This window comes from Trichosurus vulpecula, chromosome 1, assembly GCF_011100635.1.
Source record: "Trichosurus vulpecula isolate mTriVul1 chromosome 1, mTriVul1.pri, whole genome shotgun sequence".
NCBI classification, from domain to species: Eukaryota; Metazoa; Chordata; class Mammalia; order Diprotodontia; family Phalangeridae; genus Trichosurus; species Trichosurus vulpecula.
Window position 1 is genome coordinate 257,301,456 of NC_050573.1, and position 20,499 is coordinate 257,321,954.

Consider the following 20,499-nt stretch of genomic DNA (forward strand, 5'->3'; position numbering starts at 1 on the left):
GTTAACTGCCTCATAAAACATGGCCTAGAAGATTTCCATCTACGAAATTTGTAGTTGGTTGAGAAGCAGCCAAATGGGATATTGGATAGAACACTGGGCCTGTCATTGGGAAGATGTGGGTTCAAATCCAGCCTTAGACACTTACTAGCACATTGGATAGAACACTGGACCTGCCATTAGGAAGCCCTGGGTTCAAATCTAGCCTTAGACACTTACTAGCAGTATGACCACAGGCATACCGTTTAACTGTTGTCTGCCTCAATTTCTTGAACTGTAAAATGGGGCTAATAATACCAAGGTACACCTCAGGATTTTTGTGATTAAATGCAATGACATTTACAAAGGTTTAGCACAGTGCCTGACAAATAGTAAGAGCTCAGTAAAGGCTTGTTTCCTTCCTTCCAAAAAACAAGTGTGAAGCATCAACAAATGAAAATATATGTACTCTTCAAGGCTAATTCTTCAATAAAAATATTACTCTCCTTCTACCACCCCCAATTTTTTTCCGCATAAAATTTTCTAACTACTAACCTAATTTTGATAGAAAAAAGGAATACATATGAAGGTTCAGACCTGTGATTTCATCAGTGTAGGGAATACCAGTTGTCTTCTTACACTAATTCAGATACGCCAAACTATAATTTTAAAGAGTTTTCAGGTTAAATAACAGCCACAGTGAATCTGCTAGCACATATTAGGGGCAGGACTTGAAGCTAGGTCATCCCAGTTCTGAGGCCAGGTGCCTATCCATTGCATCATCCCATCTCTCTATAAACCTAGTTCTGAGGTTCTTCAATTTTCTTTCCCTTCCACTTTGAACCCACTCAGGTTCTGGCAAAAAACAGACAGGAAAATATAGCTTCCTGGATCTATGAGAGGTACCATCACCTCATAGACTCTCAAAGCAGAGACTAATCTTAGATGTTTTCTAGCCCAATCTGTCACAACTGATGAGGAATCCTCTCTAAAACACCATGAAAAATGGTTAGTCAACTCTGCTTGAAGATCTCCAGTGATGGGGTGATCATAACTTCTCAAGGCACGATCACTTTTTGACAGTTAACTGCAATTTCCACCCACTGTTCGTAATTTTGATTTATTGGACCAAACAAAACAAACTTAATTCCTCTTTTATATAACAGCCCATCAAATACTTTAATATAGCAAACCTATTCCCTCAAGTGTGCCCCTCTCCAAGAATTCCCTTCTCTAGGCCAAACAACCTCAAATCTTTCAACTAGTCTTTGTATGGCATATTCTCCAGTGCTCTCACTATTCTGCTTACCCTCTTCTATATGCATATCAGTTCGACAATGGCCTTACTTAATAATGTAATACCCAGAACTGATCTCTAGATGTAGTCTGACCAGGGCAGAGTTTGGTAGGACTAGCAGTATTTTTAACCTGGGCACTTTTCTCATATTGAAAAAAATCTACGTTTTTGTTAATATTTGTGACTCCTATATGACACTGTTGATGCACATTGAACTTTTGGTAGGCTAAAATTCCTACGGTTGTTTCATATGACGTATTTCCTAGTCAGATCTCCTCCTTGTCCAGTTGATTTTTTGAACCTAAGTGTAGGACTTCACATTTGTTACTATGATCATTTATCTTATTAGATTCGGCACATTGTTCAATCTAGCTGTTGACATAATTTGGAATTATGTAATTACATAATTATATAATCTAATTCTGTAATACAACAGGCTATCTATCCTTTCTATCTTGAATTAATCAGCAGATTTATGTCTTCATCCAAGTTACTTACGAAAATGTTGAAAAGAGTAAGGACAAGAACCAAGCCCAAGATAGTGGGAAAGAGCACTCAACTAGAGCAAAGTAAAATGTGCTTGAATCTTAGCTCCAGCCTCCACTACCTATGTAATCATGAACAAGTCATTTAACTTTATTGAGCCTTAGTTTCGTCATCTATAAAATGAGTACTGTACTATTTGTACTAGCTACCTTACAGGACTGCTCAAGAAAATCACCTTGTAAGCCTTAAAGCACTATGCAGATATAACTGATTAATATTATCATCCGAGGTAAGGTGTCTCATTGAAAATCTTCCAGTATATATAGGCTGGTGACCTCTTTTTGAAGCTCCTGTAAAGGCAATTCATGCTTCAGTTGTTGACCGGTCTGGATGATTGTTTGTCCCTTCAAATTCTGATTTTGTGATCTCTAGGGAGACCAGAAAGACAGCTTGTGAAGTGTGTGCTCACGTTTCAAGTATTATCCCTATTTTACACTAAAATTTCTGGAAACAAATAATGTTTTTCATTTTATCTCCACAAATAAAAAAATAAGCAAAAAAGAAATCAGATTTTTTTCAGTAAAATTTTTTACATAATCCCAGATAAATGGTATATATTTAGTCTATCATATATATCTCCTTTGTTCCAAAGAAACAAACTATTAAGTGAGTTCTTATGATTTTGTTCCTTTCCTATTCTCGATTATCAATTGTATAGTAAACACAAGGAAAGAAGGTAAAAAGAAAATATCCTTGGAAAGAACCAAAGACACTAAAATGTAATCTAGTTCCCTAGCTCTCAAGGTGGTAAGCCAAATAATTATAATTGAATGAACTTTGGAAGGTGAGAGATTTTGAATACCTTAACCACTAACAATGAATTTTCCCAGAAGCAAAGGCCTCAATAGGTAAATGTGCGTGTATATCTTATAGTTGTAATCTAAGTTCCAGAGAAGTGAAGTTAATGTAAAATCTTTAGAGAAGAGAAAAGATTTGTTAATTTACTAGGTGTTCAGAGTTTTTATCCAATTGCTTAAAATGCTAATACAGCAGAATCCTATTATAATGCTGATGTTAGGAGTCAAGGAGAACAATTGCCTTATAGACTGTTTTATAATGAAAGAAATACCCTATTTACTCTAAAGAGGGGCATGGACTGAACTACAATATAATACATATAATAATATGTATCATGACAAACCATTTTGTAAAGGGGTATATGCAATGACCAGCTTTTAGAATTTTTATTTTCCCTCAGATTTGTAAAATTTCACATCTTTCTTATTAATAAAATTATTAGTTGGAATTATTATTATTAACATTTTCCAATTAGTTAGTTGCAAACACTGGCACAGCAAGACATTCACAAACTTAAATGTTCCAAAAGGCCAGCTTCTTACACAGTTCACACACAATACACAAACCAGATATATTTCTTTTCATTCTTGTGAGGAGCAGGCTTTAAATAACTTAGGACAGGACCAGTGTTTTTGATGCCAAAGCTGTTGTACATTTTGTTATCTGAAGTGTTGGAATAGGAAGTGCATTGGCCAAGATTTTAAAAGCATTCTCCCATCTTGTTTATGTCTCAACTCTTCCTCTTCCACCAAAGAGTAACCACCAAAATCTCCATATTCTCTAACCTAGAGATTTTGCTATACCTTGGAGGCATTTGTTTAATGGCTCATTCTCTGGGTGCTCTGGCTACATAACTTTACCAACCAGGCTCACCTCTGAAGCAGAAATTAGGCACTATACAATCCTATGTTAAATAGAAGTCAGGTCTCATTAGGGTTGATTTGCTTTCCTGCTCACTTTTGTCTTCATAAAGGTGGAAGAACTTGACTAATTGAGGCCATTTCAATGGGAATGTCTTTGGCGGCAATCGTAGATGGTTTCAAGATATGAAACAGGTGTTCCCACATGACTCAGTGAACAAAATGAGGAGCAAAGTCATTCCTAATGTCACCTCTATATGACAGATTCCAGGATTGCAGGTTTCTGATGAAGAGTACCTTCAGTCCTGGAGTAAGCACAGTTCCATCTGGTTTGTAGATCTTGAAGGAGCTTTTGAAGTGGCAGGGCTTTATTTCTTCAGGATTGAGTAAAAGTTTTATAGGCTGTTATAATATGAATGGACTGGGAGTCAAATTTGCCTGTGCATTATGATGTTCCCAGAAAATTAGATATGAATTAGTCAAGCCAAGACACTTAAGGAAGTTGTGATTATTTTAATATCTAGTTTAGTTCATGTCTTTTCATATTATTGTGAATGTAAACAATAAATGAAGCCTGCATGAAACCTCACCAAATACTGGACACACAGACACACAGACACACACACAGACACACACACACACACACACACACACACTCACACACACACAAATTTTTGTTGTGGGTTGTTTCAGTCCTGCATGACTCTTCATGACCCCATTTGGGGTTTTCTTGGTAAAGATACTGAAATGATTTGTCATTTCCTTCTCCAGCTCCTTTTCTAGATGAGGAAACTGAGGCAAACAGGGCTAAGTGACTTGCCCAGGGTCACATAGCTAGTAAATGTATGAGGCCGGATTTAAACTCAGGAAGATGAGTCTTCCTGATTCCAAGTCCATAGTCTATACACCCCAGTCCCCCAAGACAGGTATAGATAGGATATTCCCAGAAAATTATATGTAATATTTATAAATTATATTAACAATAATTTGATTTAATAATTGATATTAATAATATAACATTATATATAAATAGCTACTATATATAATTTTCTGGGAACATCCTATCTATAGCTATCTATCTATATCTATGTCTCTCTACCTATCTGCTATTGTACCCCCATCCTGACCCAGTGAGGACTTTCTAAAAGCCGACTTAAGCAATAAGCTGACCAGAATATGTGTTGTTCTGTTAGTTCCTCTCTGCACACGGGGAGAAGTATTTGTTGATGCTTTCTCTTCCTCCTAATGTTGTCACTTAAATACTTATAATTAAGCACATTGGAGGTGGTGTACAGTCAGAAAAAGACATACAACCACTTGTCTCACAAATCAAACATAAAATATGCCACCCCATTTCCAATGAAGCTGGAAAAAATTCTGTTATTTAAGCAGTAGTAAAAATCATTTCAAAATTCTTTTCTTCTACCTTATGAACCACAGGCAGTATCAGTTGCCTTGAACAAACAATGATATTCATTTGCATCTAGAGTTGGCATACGCCTTAAGATAACCCTAAAAATAAACACTCTCTTACATGCCAGAGTGCATGTAACTAGTCGTGAGGAATCTAAATAAAAATCAAGCTGCTGCTTCCTATTTCCCTTGTGTTCCCCACACCCTCACTGGAGTTTGTGCTTGAGGACATACTCAGTAAATTATATGTAAACTGGTCAAACCAGGGCAATTCGAGAAGCCACAAATATGTCAATGTATGTACCATGAATATTTGTGCTATACTCCCATGAATGTGAATGATAAAGAAAGCAAGGATGAGAGATCTCATGGGATGACTGAAATAACAGGCTACAATGGTGTTTGTTACAAGCTTGGAGCTTGCCTTTATCTTACAATGAAAGCAGAAAGGAGGAGGAGCTAACCATGAGGGGGAAAGACTGAAACTATGAAGTATGGATGAAGTTGATGGATATTTTTCAGGGCAAACATTTCTGAGGTTTTAGCAAAGGTATAGGATAAACCAGTTTCAGTTGGCTAGTTCTTGTTTTCGGAGGCTGTGAGATTCTCTTTTGTAGCAGTGGGGGAGGAAACAAGGGGGCTGTTGGTATAAACACAAATACTAAATGTCATTTCTTTCTCCTATTCTTTCCCTGATCCAGGAGGAAAAACAAACCAATGACCATGGGTATCGTACTTCAACTTTACTGTGAGGAAAACACTAGCATTGTAAACTAGTAACAAAACCTGCTATAAACATGGGGCGCTGGGCGGCAATTCTTAGTTTTACGGCCCCAAATCCCAAATCAGTAGGAAGGCAATTCTTCACAAAACAAACGAGGTATAGAGGTAGGGGAAGGAACTCAGGTTCCTTGACTTTCACTTTGGGAGCTCTGAGATGGCCGAGGTTGCCCAGCTACCATTATATGACAGGGGAGAGCAGTAATCCAGCTTTAGGAGCCTTTCAAAGCTAACATCTCCTTATCAGGGACTCTGGTTACACATCAAGTCATACACTGCCTTTTCCAATTTATGAAAGGGGCACAGTGCAAAAATAGTTTTCAAATATGACCTTTAACAAAACAAACTCTTTGGAAACCAAGTTGTTTTTTTTTTCTGTCTGTGAACATCTCTTGCCTCCAGGTGGTGGTGTTGGATATGCTGATATGTATCCGCACTGCTCTTGATGGCTGGACGACAACGCACTGGGAGGATGCAAAGCAGGGGGATGTTGTAGCCTGTCATTTTGTGCTGTCTAGTTCTCTACATACATGACCATGCTCCAAATCACAGCCAGAACAGGGGACATCTTTTGAAATCTGGATAGCCCTTTCTAGCTCACGCTTCAAAAAGCAGTTTCTGCTTTTCTTTCTCTTCATTGTGGAGTTCTCTGTGCATTTTTTAGGATCATAGACTGTTTTTTAAAAAAGAAATTTACTTATTTTACAGGCATTTATAATTTCCCAATAACCTCCCTCCCAAACAAAAATCAAACAAAAATAATCCTCATTATAAACATGCAAAATCTAGCAAAACAGATTCCCACTTTGGCCATGTCCAAAAATGTATGTCTCTCTGCATTTTAATTTCATCACCTTTCTAGAAAGAGGTGAATGGTGTGTTTCACCTTCTGTCTTCTGGACTTGGGGTTTATCATTGCATTTAGAATAGTAAGTTTAAAGCTGGAAGCCTCCATGGAGGTGAATTAAACCAGTAGTTTAAAATTTTTTGTTGGCAGTCTGATGAAGTCTATGAGTCCCTTTCCCAGAATGTTTTCAAATGCATAAAATAAGATGCACAGAATTACAAAGGAAACCAACTAAACTGAAATGGTTATCAAAGAATTTTTAAAACTGAGTTCACAGGAGTCAAGGATCCCCGATCTATGCCAACCTTCACATTACATAATTGAGGAAAATGAGGGCCGGAGTAGGTAAGTGACTTGTTCAGTCATAAGCAGTGTCCTGGTCAGAAATGGAACCCATATCCCCTGCCTCCAAAATCATTTTTCTTTCCAGTTCCCCACATCTGTAGCCAGCATGGGATGTTAGCGAAAGGTACTCCAATCTGCTGATTCTTTGAGTCTCTCTTAAGGAAGATCTTGTTGATGAGTCAGCAAATGTGATAATTGAGTTTCAATGATGAAGGGCCAGAAGTAAAATAAGGAAGAAGGTTTTTGTTTTTGTTTTTTTTTTTAAATTGAATCATACTATTTGGAATTCTTTCTGGGATTAACATGTCAGCACTCCCATGCAAGTCACTTCAGATCACCTTGCCTGTTTGTATCTGGAATCCTACCAGGAGTAAAACTATCGAGTCTTCCTGATGCAGGCTTTTTTAACACTGCACCTCACTTCCTTCAGCTGTCACTTTCATTCATAGTTAAAGTAATGTGGGTTTTGCTATATGTGATGGGTAGTAAAGCACTAAAAGCATTTGAAACACCTCTTAAAGAGACCCAGGGTGAATTAAGGCTAGCCCCCACTATAGCTGCATCATTCACATTTTAATTATAATTTCTTTTTTATTGGATATTACAATTCATTTTGGAGGGTTCTGTTGCCTTTGATAGTTAGTATTAGTGACATTTTCCCATCTGTACTTAGCCCGTATCTATCAGAAGAACATAATTAAATTGATAGTGAGCTATCTTAAAGTTAGGTACAGACCTTGCATTTTAACATATTCATGAAGGAGCACATTTAACTTCAATGCATGCTACCCTTACTGAAATCAATATTTAGAATATGAATATAAACAGTCTTAAAATTATAAAGGCTTAAGGAGAGTTATGTAGTATAACATCATGGAACCTACTACATATCTATTAATACGTTAGATTTAAGGAAACTGATGCTGGTTTTTAGATAATTATTTAAAAGTCTATTTGACTATTCCCTTAAGTCCCAAATGGGGTCATGAAGAATCGGATAAGACTGAACAACAACCAAAACTTGCTACCCTCTAACTCTTCAACACAGCCTCAATATTCTATGAATTTGTCTTAAAGCATGACTCATTACAGTGTTCAATTGTTCTAATTCAAAATTTATATCTTGTAACACCAGTGTTACTAGAAACTGCTGTGCAGGTGTAAGACTAACAACACCAGAACACAGGAGGGCTGCTAGCACTGGTTCTTTGATCTGCTTTTCTAAGGAAAGCAACTTTAAGGGGTTTACAATCTCACTTTAATTAAACATACATATATCATTCACTTATTTCAGGGGGAAAAGTCAGCACCCTGAACTTCAGAAAAAACACAAACAGAAATTACAAGCAGAAATTATATAAACAGAGAAAATAACACAAATCAGCAGACAAGATTTCTGTCTGTCCATAGCAATACATATATAGTTACCAGAAAGAGAAGCACCAAAGTCTGTGTTTTCAAAGCTGGGGGGAGGGGGCTCCTTAACAGCTACCGAGAGTCTACACACCAACATTCTTCCAATGGGTGAACCCCCAAAGCAAAATGCTAATATCAGAGTACACATACACTTCTTCAGGGTCAGAGGGCATCACAATCATGTGACTCAAATTCACGTGACAGACTTTCTTGTGACTTAAGCAGGTCATCAAAGACTCTTGATTCAATAAAAAGATTCTTGATTCAAACAAAGGCAAGACTCAATCAAAGGCACTTGATTGCCTTAGTGCTGAGAAGAACTAGAACTCCAAAGGAAAAAAGAGAAAAACAAAAAGTCCCACTTTGCTTGCCATCGCATACCTACAAAGCTCTCCTCTCTCCCAGCTCCAGCTTCATATCTCCAATTGTCTACTAAGTATCTCCAAGGAGAGAGCCTGCCATTACTTCAAACTCAACATGCCAAAGTTGAACTCATTACCACACAACTAACGAGCTCCCTGCTTCAGAATTCCCAGTTTCTGTCAACAATCCTATTGAGTTATTTCTCTTCTCTTTTAAGAGTCCTGTATCCACTAGCTTACAGTCCTGTTAATGCTTCCTTTCCAATGTTCTTTTCTACCACATGTCCACTACTCTACTTTGTCCGGTTTTTTGCTACTGCTAACAGTGCTGCTATAATTTTTTTGCATATATGGGAACTTTGTTTTAAATAGGTATGCCTTGCCTCGTTGCACTTCACATTATTGTGCTTTGTGGATGTTACATTTTTTACAAATTGAAGGTTTGTGGTAACCTTGTGTCTATCAGTGTCATTTTTTTCCAACAGCATGTGCTCACATCATGTCTTTGTGTCATGTTTTGGTAATTCTTGCAATATTTCAAACTTTTTCATTGTTATTAAATCTATTACGATTTGTCATCAGTGATCTCTGATTTGTTATCGTAATTGTTTGGGGTACCATGAGCCACACCCATAAAGAGGCAAACTTCACCAATAAATGTTGTATGCGTTCTGACTTCTCCATCAAACAGCAGTTCCCATGTCTCTCTCCCTCTCCTCAGGCCTCCCTATTTCCTGAGACACAAAAATATTGAAATTGGGCCAATTAATAATCTCACAATGGCCTCTAAGTGTTCAAGTGAAGGGAAGACTCATTCAATGAGGCAAACTTCATTGTTGTCTTATTTTAAGAAATTATCAGAGCCCCCCCCCAACCTTAAGCAGGTCATCAAAGACTCTTGATTCAATAGAAGATTCTTGATTCAAACAAAGGCAAGACTTAATCAAAGGCACTTGATTGCCTTAGTGCTGAGAAGAACTAGAACTCCAGAAGAAAAAAGAGAAAAACAAAAAGCCCCACTTTGCTCACCATTACATACCTACAAAGCAACCACCAGCCTGATTAGTCAGCAGCTATCAACTATGAGGCAAGATCTTCCACCAGCAAAGACATTATGACTCACTGAAGGCTCAGATGATGGGTAGCTTCTTATGCAGTAAAGCATTTTTAAAAATTAAGGTACATAGTTTTTAGACATAATACTGTTGCACACATAATAGGCTATGGTAATAGTGTAAACATAATTTTTATACACACTTGTGACTTGCTGTAGTTTGGAACCAATACCTCCAAGATATGGCAAAATCTCTAGGTTAGAGAACATGGAGATTTTGGTCACTTTGTTAGCTTAATTCCTAATTGCTTTACATAATGGTTGAAGAAATCCACTGCACCACCAATGGAGTATTAGCATGCCTTTCTTTTCATAATAACTCCATCAACTGTTGAACATTCTCATCTTTTGATATTTTCACCAGTCTATATGATATTGGTCATAAACTGAAGACAATAGGGATACAAATTGTGTTTTTACTTAGTGCATTTACTCATTTTTATTGTATTTTTATAGCAAGAATATAAATATGAATACAGTTAATTTCCTTTATGTAAAATATCAACTTGTTGGTCATTAAAGATAACACGGGTATCAAGAGAAAAATTAGCATTAGCTTAACTGTTAAGAACTGTGCGATTCCCAGCAGCTTCTGTTCCCTTGTCCATCACTTTGCCCCATACTGCTGAAGCAAAGGGGGCCACTAAACATAATAAGCATTTAATAACTGCATGTTGAATGAATCATTGTTTGAAGGCATCCACTGAGACATTAAAATATCTCCATCTTTCAGGATTTAGTATGTAAGAATTTCTTCATTTTAATATAGTAGCAGGAAATTAGTTAATGATTCTTAATTTTGCTACGACATTATCTACTTTAAAGGTGCTTTTCAATTAATGCTCTTTCTAACTGAGAAGAGAGGGTATTGCTAACTTTGTCCTTTGACAAGAAAGAACAGCGTGACCACGACTGGTGAAGTAAATTATCCCACGATATAAATGGAAAGATAAAGATTAGTGCTCACTCAGACTGGTGCTATAATATGTGCACCCCGTGAGATGGCACAGGATGGTAGAGCCAGATAGACGAGTCAGGACGCTGAAGCGGGCACTGATGCTTTCTCTGCTACTGCTTCTGATAAACCAAATTACTTTTGATAAGAACATATCAGTCTCATGCAGGGGGACTGGTCTACTGTAACCCAAAGCTCATGTGAAAAATGACATCTGTGAACTATTGCTCTGCCTTGAGATACTCTCCCCTTAACTCGCCATCGAATGTTGGAGTGAATGTTTGGCAAAATTATTCATATTTCCGGAGGCAGAACAGTCAGACAACCAGCTAACATTAGTCCTAACGTGTACACTTCCTAAGCTTCCAGTTAACAATTACCAACATGACTGATTCTAAGGCAGCTAGGTAGATAGAGTTCTGGTCCTGGAGTCAAAAAGACCTGGATTTAAATTCAGCCTTAGAAACTGTTTTGGTGACCATGGGTAAGTCACTTAACCTCTATTTGCCTCAGTTTTCTCATCTGTAAAACAGGTATAATAATATCACCTACCTCCTAGGGTTGTTGTAAGGCTCAAATGGGATAAAATTTGTGAAATGCTTGTAAACCTTAAAGCACTGTATAAGTGCTAACTAGTATTACTATTATTATTATTATCAACTCTTTATATGCATAGTTTTTCAATCCTGCTAAATTAAGGAAAGAGAAAAGCCAGTCAAGGAAGCCAACTTCCCTTTGTTTCTGACTCATTTATTCTGGGCACTTGGAGTGTCCAGAGCATTGTCCAATGGTCAGATTACTGGGACAGGAGTAGCAAGGTCCAGCCCCTTTTCAAGATTCCATGACAGCATTGCCATAAAAATTTAGATAAATTACTGAGCCCTCTGTTCCAGTGTGACTACATGAAGAATACGTACAACTGCATCTGCCACACACAATGATTGGGAAAGTTTTAAATTTATCATTTACAGTATTTTGAACTCCATAAACCAAGATATTATATAAACAGGATATATCAAAATACAAATTAAAAATAGCTAGTGCTAATGAACTCTAGACGGCTATTCAACAAGTAATTAGCTCATTTTGAGATGAAGGTCTTTTTCTTGCTATTTCACTATGCCTGAGCTACTTAACCGCTTTTCCAGAACTATGGGTTTCAGGATTCTCACTGCCATGCATTTTTTTCATTTTTATATTTTCCCCCTAAAACAGTATTGTAACCTTAGTTTGGGGATCCCTAATCCCTTTTTCCCCCTGAATAAAATACGCTTGCTGAAGGTAAACAAAAACATGTCCAGACCTTTGGTTGGTAGCTGAGTTTTCTTTTTTCCTTGGGTTTGCCCCAGCTGATAAGACAGTGCAATAGCTCAGCTCAGGCTGCAGTGACACTTGGGGGTAAGAAATCACTGAGAAAGAGGGTCCCTTAAGAAATAACAGAACAGAACAGAACAGAAATGACAATAACATAAAAGCTTAGAATTTAAAAAAGAAAGGCAACCCAACTGATCAGAGCTTTAGAACAAGAGCTATATTTGGTTTCAGTCTTGACTGGCACTGCTTATTCTTATATTCTTGCTTATAGACTTGTAATGATACAGGAGAGAAAGTGTGGTACAAACTTAGGTTTTTTTGAGTCTAGTCTCTTTCAAGTGTATTTTATTGCACTTCCAAAAAAAAGATGAATAAAAATATTTGGTTAATTCAGCAAATCCTTGTGCATTTTAAATATGTAAGCTAATCATAAAAACAGAAACATGATTATAAAACTTGGTTTTGCAGCTTAGGGTAAACTGTTTTGGCAAAACAAGGGTTTTCTACGCAAGGAATCTTTGATTGCACGCCTTTCTCCACTGTGACCTGCTGTAGCATGATATTTAGTCTAAAAGAGGGACAAAATGAGTTTTTACCAAAGAGGTTTAATATTAGAAGTACTAGAAAGACTTTATAGCATGACTCTTTGACTTCAACTACCTAGCCCAACGTATTGAATCAGTTGTCACATCTCATAATTTTAATCCCTACAATATATATGTCTTATGCAACCTCTTCTCCCTATTCACACAGCAACCATTCTAGTTCTGGCTTGAATTTCTTGTTGCCTGGATTATTGCAATAACCTCATAATTAACATCCCTGTCTCAAGTCTGTCTCCACTCCCATCTATCCTCCAATTCCTCCTCCCATCTCCATCCCAGGCAATTTTGCTATCTGCCTTGGCACAAAAATCAATATTATTGTTGTTTCTGGAAAGAAATGTAAATCAATTACTCTGTGGATCAACTCGCTCTCCATGTGACTCTCCAGAACAGAATTGCCTTCTCTGGCCACCATTTTCCTGGCTGTATTAGAATTAGTCCCTCAATTTCTTGAGAGAAGTGACTTTCGAATTTTTAGATTTGTATCCCTAGCACTTAAGAAAATGCTTAGAACATAATAAGTGCTTAATAAGTGCTTGTTCAATTATTCATTAATTTAATAAAATAATTGTCCTCATCATGGTGAATATCAAATAGCATAAAAACTTAACTATATTTTAATGGAAAGGATATTATTCATTACTGATATGAGAATCACTCCTGGATCAGCTATCTGTGTATGAGATTATCAACTTTTCAGGGTAAAAATAATAATATAAAGCTAAAAGACTAAAAGTGAGAAAAATTAGTGTTGCATAATTAAAACAACCCCAAATTGACTAACTATGCTAGTCATCGATGATTGACAATGGGATATTAGTAATTGGAAGAAGCAACATAAAATAGTTATGCCAATTTCATATGAAAGGTTAATTGGCATAAATTAATTGTCATAACAAGAAGACCAAAAGAACCTAGAAAGTACTTAGTAAGTATGAAACTCAGCCAACAAGTGAAGAGATATGGCAGCCAATTCTAAGCACCAGCTTAGAATATAAACACATTTGTAAAATCTTATGAAGAAGCATGGTGCCACATTATGGGCAGTTGTCTCATAAAACGGAAGCAGTGGAAGGTAAGACTAGTTTAAATAAAACTGAGAAGAAAGCTTAGAAAAAGACCAAATAAGCAAAATCATTCAGAGGATGCTTAAGTATGAAACTGGGAGGACAACAGCAATTTTTTTTAAAATGGAAAAGATGTGCAAAGATTTAAAAAAATATAAACAGCTTTCACCATCAAGGATAATGGTGACCATTTCAAATGTATGTATAGAGAAGGCATAAATAACAACAAGGACAGCAAAGACTAGAAATTCAGCTGAGCTAGACTAAGTGCACAGAGGAGATTCATGCAGGAAGTGATTCCATTTTGAGGATATTGAAGTATCAATTCACAAGGTATCTAAAGATACTAAAATTGTTGGGGGAGGGGAGGAAATATCTCACACAAAAAGAATGTGTGTGAGAGAGTATGCATAACTGCTGACCTATATATCTAGTTCCCTGTCTATGTAAAATTTTTCTGGGAGTAATATACACATGCATGTTCTTCCATCCCCTATGCTAAACAAAACAAAAACAAACAAAAGAAACCTCACTCACTTGATCTCCCATTGCCACTAGCTATCATAGTAAATTTCTCATTTCTTCTGCAGCTAAATTCCTTGAGAAGACCATCCACAATTGGTGTCTCCACTTACTTTCCTCTCATTCCTTCCCTAACTCTTTGTAGTTTCATTTTTGATTTTATCATTCAACCAAAATTGCTCTCTCCAAAGTTATCAATGATCCCTTAATTTCCAAATCTAAATCCTCCTCCTTCACCTCTCTGCAGCTTTTGACACTGTTGATCACTCCCTTCTTCTTGATACTCTCTTCTACCTAGGTTTTCATGATATTGCTCTCTCCTAGTTCTCCTCCAGCCTGTCTGATCACTCTTTCTTCGTCTCTTTTGCTGGGTCTTCATTCGGTCATGGCCGATCACTCTGGGCCATCCTCACAGTCAGCCAGGACAATTACATGTAATACTCAATTGATGCTCTCTCTCTCTCTCTCTCTCTCTCTCTCTCTCTCTCTCTCATTGCTCCCCTCACCTCACCATATAAAATCTGTTGCCAAGTCCTGTTGATTTTTACGTTTGCAGCCTTTCTCATATATGCCCCCTTCTATCCTCTGACAGCCATCACCCTGGCTCAGGTCCTCATTACCTCACACCTGGACTACTGTAATAGCCTAGCTTGGTCTGCTTGCCTTGAGGCTCTCCCCACTCCAGACTCTCCTCTACTCAGCTTTCAAAGTGATCTTCCTAAAACACAGGCGATCCAATAACACTGGTCCTCTTGCTGTTCTTCAAACAATACAAGATATTCTATCTCCTTATGGCATGCATTTTTACTTATTGTCCCTCCTTCCTAGAAATCGTTCCCTAATCTTCTCTGCCTGCTGGCTTCCCTGGCTTCCTTTTTCATCTAAAATCTCATGTTTTTAAAGAAGCTTTTCACAATTCCCCTTAATGTTAGTGCTTTCCTTCTTACATTATTTTCAATTTATCCTGCATGTATCTTGTTTGTACACAGTTTGGTTGTTTGCATGTTGTCTCCCACATTATGTTGTTTATTCCTTTAGGGCAAGGACTATTTTTGTCTTCCTTTGTATTCTCAGTGCGAAGTACAATGACTGGCTCACAGTAGGTGCTTAATAAATGCTTGTTGACTTCACTTGGCTTGGTTGTAATCCAGTGTTATTGGATCACCCAGACCATTGTAGAATCTCTTGGATGAGTTCCATTACCTTTAAAAAAAAACATCCACAGGGGGAAAACCAAGTTGATCTTGAATGTCTACTGTAAAGATGATGACATCCAGTTATATAAACAACCCACAGTGTGCATCTATCTACATATATATCTTGGACAAACACTGAAAATGGATGATGAATTGGAGCCAAAATTTAACAGTGGACATGATTGGGGGTGATTTACCTTCGGGAAATTGTAGAGCTTCTTAAACTGTGTCAAATATTTCCTTGGAGAAAAGACACGCTTATTTACTTATAATATTCTACTACTGTTGTCATATGACAGTGTGTCACAGAATACCACTGTCTTAAAGAATTAATAATTAATATTATTCGGAGGAAAATAGAAAGGTACCTGATGAGTTTTAGCAGGTTGTAACATACAACAAATACAGAATTGGAAAAAGGACTAAAGTAAACGATGCCATCAAAGAAATATATTATTGATAAAGAATACTACCTAAAATGGTACATCATGCTACTAGCATATTTGTCATCATCCTGATCCTGTAACCTCTTCTCCCAAATTGTTGATTCTGTTTCAGAAATACTGGGTTCTGGTAGATAAGCTTTGGCCTCATCTTGTTTGGAATCATGGCTCCATACCACTTTCTGGCCATCTCTTTCTCCACCCCCTTCATAGTTCCCCTTTATGTATTCTGTTGTTCCATTAGAATATAAGCTCCTTGAGAGCAAGGGCTGTCTTGTTTGCTTAAATTTATATCCCTGGAGTTTACTACTCTAGCACATAATACGTGCTTAGTAATTATCTATCTATCTATCTATCCATCTATCTATCTATCCGTCTGTCTGTCTGTCTTTGTCTGAATACCTACCTACCTACTGACCAATATAAGGTGAGAATAAGAGATAACTGATAGAAAGCCACTGTGCCCCAGTGATGTCTTTGTGATCTCTATTAAGAGAAAGCAAGGAAGGGCTGAATATATCAGATGATTTCTCTGGGACAAACTTATGAGAAGGAATGGATAGGAATTGCACAGGATGGGTAGGCAGAGATGGTTTGCAATATGCCTCATTGGAGGGAGCATTCACTTGAATTCACAAATCCTTTCGAGTTACTGAGTTGAGTTGAAAGTGGGAGGGGAGTTGGCAAGTACAATAGGTTATTATTTGAAGTACATGCTTATTCGGTGCTTCACACGGCTGTGATTTTGTTAGCATGGGTATTCCTTCATCTATATGGATTGCAACACTTGCACAACTTAGTAAATGATCTTCATAATTTTCTGTGGCGGAAAAATTTATTATCCTGCCACCAGTCTGGTGATATACATCTCTACACTTAGCTAGATTGATATTCAACTAAAAGATACATTCTGGGCCTGTATTTGGAGCCTTTCTGCCTTGACAGGATTTCATAAAATTTGTTCTCCATTGATACAGCCTTCAACAGCATCACCTCCATAAGGTAATGGTAATGAGAGCAGGACTGTAGCGGAGGTGAAATCTATACAACCTTTAAATTCCCCAATCAGAAAAGCTTTTTGTTAAATATTTCAAGTAGCATCTCATACCTGCTCTTCTACAGTGGCAAATTTTCTCATTCCCCTCAAGGGTCATTGACTGGTGAGTTTCCATATCATAAAGACAAAACTCTTTTTGAATGCTACTGCTTTCCTGTACTAAGTTTAGGATGGAAGTAAAATGCACTGCCAACCCTCTGACATTATCCATGCAATAAAAAACACAGCCATAATAAATACAGCAGTCATCAGAAATAAAGTCTCAAGAAAACAGAAAATTACTCTTATTTACTTTTGCTCCAGAGATATAAGATAGGAGATATATGACAATAGCTGGCAGAAATGGCTGAATCAAGAGAGAGTTGTCTTTTTGTTAAGATTGTGGGGACATGTGGGTGTGTTTGTAGGCAGCAGAGAAAAGATTAGAGAGGAAGTCTAATGATGACAAAGGGGCAATCTGCTGGAGAAGACTGGAGGGCAAAGGAACTAGGGGGCATACAAAGCAGTTTGATTTGGCAAGGAGGCACCTTTTTATATGAGATAGGGGTAAAAGAGGAGATAGTGGGAAAAGACATCTGAATGATGTAAGATAAGGAGGGAGAAGGGGGAGCTCTTGGCAAAAGACCTCACTTTTTTTATGACTAATATAAAAGGCAACATTCAATTCCAGGTTTTTTTCTGACTCTGGGTCCAGTGCTGCTACCACTTTACCAAAGCAAAGCTTTACTGTTTTGCTTCAGAAGTGGACGTGCACAATGACAGATGAAGTTACCATCACAAACCTCTGTTCTCTTTCCTATTGCCTGAACCAGCCTTCAGAGAAGAGCTGAGAAATGGTAAGTTTCATTCGGCATTTTTAATGGCAGTGTTGAGGCTGCAAGTCTGTCTTCCCATATAAAGAATCAGGATCCTCTCTGTTTTGTTTAGATATGATGGCCCTAGATCCACCTATAATTTCTTTGCCCTTGAGGCATAAACCAATTTCCTGCAAAATGGCCTTGCAATTTTTTCCAATTTATTTAAGCATTTATACTCTATGCCTACATTATAAAATTATGACTGATTTCAATAGTAGGCTTCTTATAATAGTTGCTATTTTAGTTCTCACCATTGGGATTTTTTTTTGCATGACAAGTCCATAATAATGCCAACATTGTGGGATAGAACAGAAACGATGTCAAAAATGCCCAAATTATTTTCTAATAATCCATAAATGACATTGACAAACTCTCTCTCTCTCTCAATCTCTCTCTCTCTCTCCTTCCCTCCCTCCCTTCCTCTCTCCTCTTTCTCTTTTCTTCTCTCTCTCTCATATACATTTTATTTTATTATCTATGCCCATGTGTGAATTTATATGCATGATTATTGTTTGCTCATATAAATTCTCTCCTTAAAGTTGCAGAGAGAGACAAAAAGAGAGTAGGGCAGAAGAAAACAGAATATTAACCTAATAGAAACACAGACTACATGGGACACCCAGCTTACAGCATCTGGATTCTTTTGTTAAAACTGTTTGAGATATCTCACCAAGGAGCAACACCTTGGTTACTTGGTAACCACTTCTAGTGAATGGTGCTGTAAACTCTCTGGAGAGGGAGATAATTATTAATGCTCTTAAATTTTTAAAAAGAGACTATTTCAAAATCAAACACAAAACTAATAACGCATAGAATGGTAGCCTCTCTTAAGGAGCAACTTATAAGCAACTCTATTAATATTCACAAGTGTTGCAGTAGAGGGGATCTTTTTCCCCCCAGAGCAAGCAGTGGGCACTCGTCTCAAGCTGCCCTATTCAGTTTGCTGCTGCTATGACAACTCTCCAGAGGCAAATGTCAGGTCAGCTCCAGGCATATATGTCTAGGGCATAATTGCTTTGTCAGAGACCTAATAGCCACCTACGTTCGCTCTCTGGAACTGCTAAAAGCTTCAGTGCCCAAGTAACTAAGTGATGTAATGTTCTTTAGCCACCCTCTCCACCGTGTGCCCCATTCTATAACATCTAATTTATAGTTTTATTCTATTTGGCCACAGATTTAGATGCTTCTACACGTGTGCTGAAAAGTTAACAAGGGTACCATTCATAAAGCATCCGTTTTGCAGTTTGTTCTCCAGTAGGTCTTTATGTTTAGATATTATCATTCTTATGCTACAGAAAACCTCCTCAAATCATCTGTGTTCATAAACAAAACAATAAAAGCCCTATTGTTATTTCTTTTCTTTTTTCCTTAAAAACATTGCCTGGTCACTAAGCAACATTTAATTCAAGTCGATGAGAATTTATTAAGAGTGTCCTCTTATAAAACTAGAGCTGCATTCATTCTTACTGAAGAGGGATATGCAAAGAAGCAGGAAGACAAGATTTTTGCCCTTGAGATCTTATGATTTTAAACGGAAAATAATATATTTAAAAATACCGAGGGAACAAATTCAGTACAATATAGCCTATATTCGTGGGTCAGGGAGCCAGAGAAGGCAGGAGAGATCATTTATTCAACCAGTAGTGACTATATAATCAAAGAGAACTTTGGACTTGAAGTCTCAAGATGTGTATCCCCATTCAGGCTCCATCCCTTACTAGCTTTGGGGACCCTGTACAAATCACTTCCCCCTCTGTAGGCTGCAGTTCCTCGTTTGTAAAATGAATGACGAGGTCAGACAGACTACATGACCTCTGAGGTCTGGCCTGCATTAACATTGTACATGATTTCTGGGGACTGGAACACAGGGAGAGGTTTCATGAGGAAGGTGAGGCTTGAGCTAGGCCTTCAAAGATTGCATGATCATTGAATTAGAGAAGAGGATCAATCAATCAATTAATTAAAAAAAGCATTTATTAATCACTTACTATATTCCAGGCACTGAACAAAGTGCTGAGTATACAAAGAAAGGTTAAAAATACGGTTCCTGCCTTTCGTTAGTTCACATTGTAGTGGGGTAGATACCATGTAGATAATTAGATACATATAAGATCTACACAGAATAGATGGGAAAAGGCCATTCAAGTGGCAGGAAATGCATGAATAAAATCATGGAAGAGGGAGTAAGCTTAATGAATGAACAGTAACTCAAGATAAATATCTGAATGTTAAATAGCTACTCCACTCCTCCACTCCATTCTCCCAAATCCCAGGAATAATACCAGAAACACCCCTATTTGTATAGCCATTTAGAGTTTTCACTGTAATTCAACATACAGTTATTATATCCTGAGAGAACTCTTTGTAGTCCCCCCACCCAAAAACAAAACAAAACAAAAATATAGAACCATAACCTATACTTATCCCAGATTGGTTACATCATCAGAAGAGCAGGTCAGTTTTTTATACTGGCAATGAAGTGGCATCAAGTCAAATCAACAAGCATTTATTAAGTATCTACAATATACCAGGTATTATGCTAAGCACTGTGGTTACAAAAAAAGGCAAAACAAAAACAAAACAAAACAAAACAAAGCAAACATTCTCTGCTCTCAAGGAGATCATAGGCTTATGGTAGGGACAACATGCAGACTACTATATACAAATAAGATAAAAAGAGGACACATGGGGAGGTAGGGAAGGGAAGACACTGAGATGAAGCAGGACTG

General features: G+C 37.4%; 1 protein-coding gene across 7 annotated transcripts in view; it reads right to left on the reverse strand.

The window, feature by feature from the left end:
- Positions 1-20,499, reverse strand: part of NOL4 (nucleolar protein 4) — a 455,220-nt gene that overhangs the window by 39,042 nt on the left and 395,679 nt on the right. The window contains exon 10 of one of the 7 annotated variants that reach the window (XM_036762279.1): positions 10,631-10,685. The exons of the other annotated variants lie outside the window; for them this stretch is intronic. Coding sequence (XP_036618174.1) covers positions 10,631-10,685 — 55 coding nt within the window. The remainder of the gene's footprint in view (positions 1-10,630; positions 10,686-20,499) is intronic. 7 annotated transcript variants of the gene reach the window in all.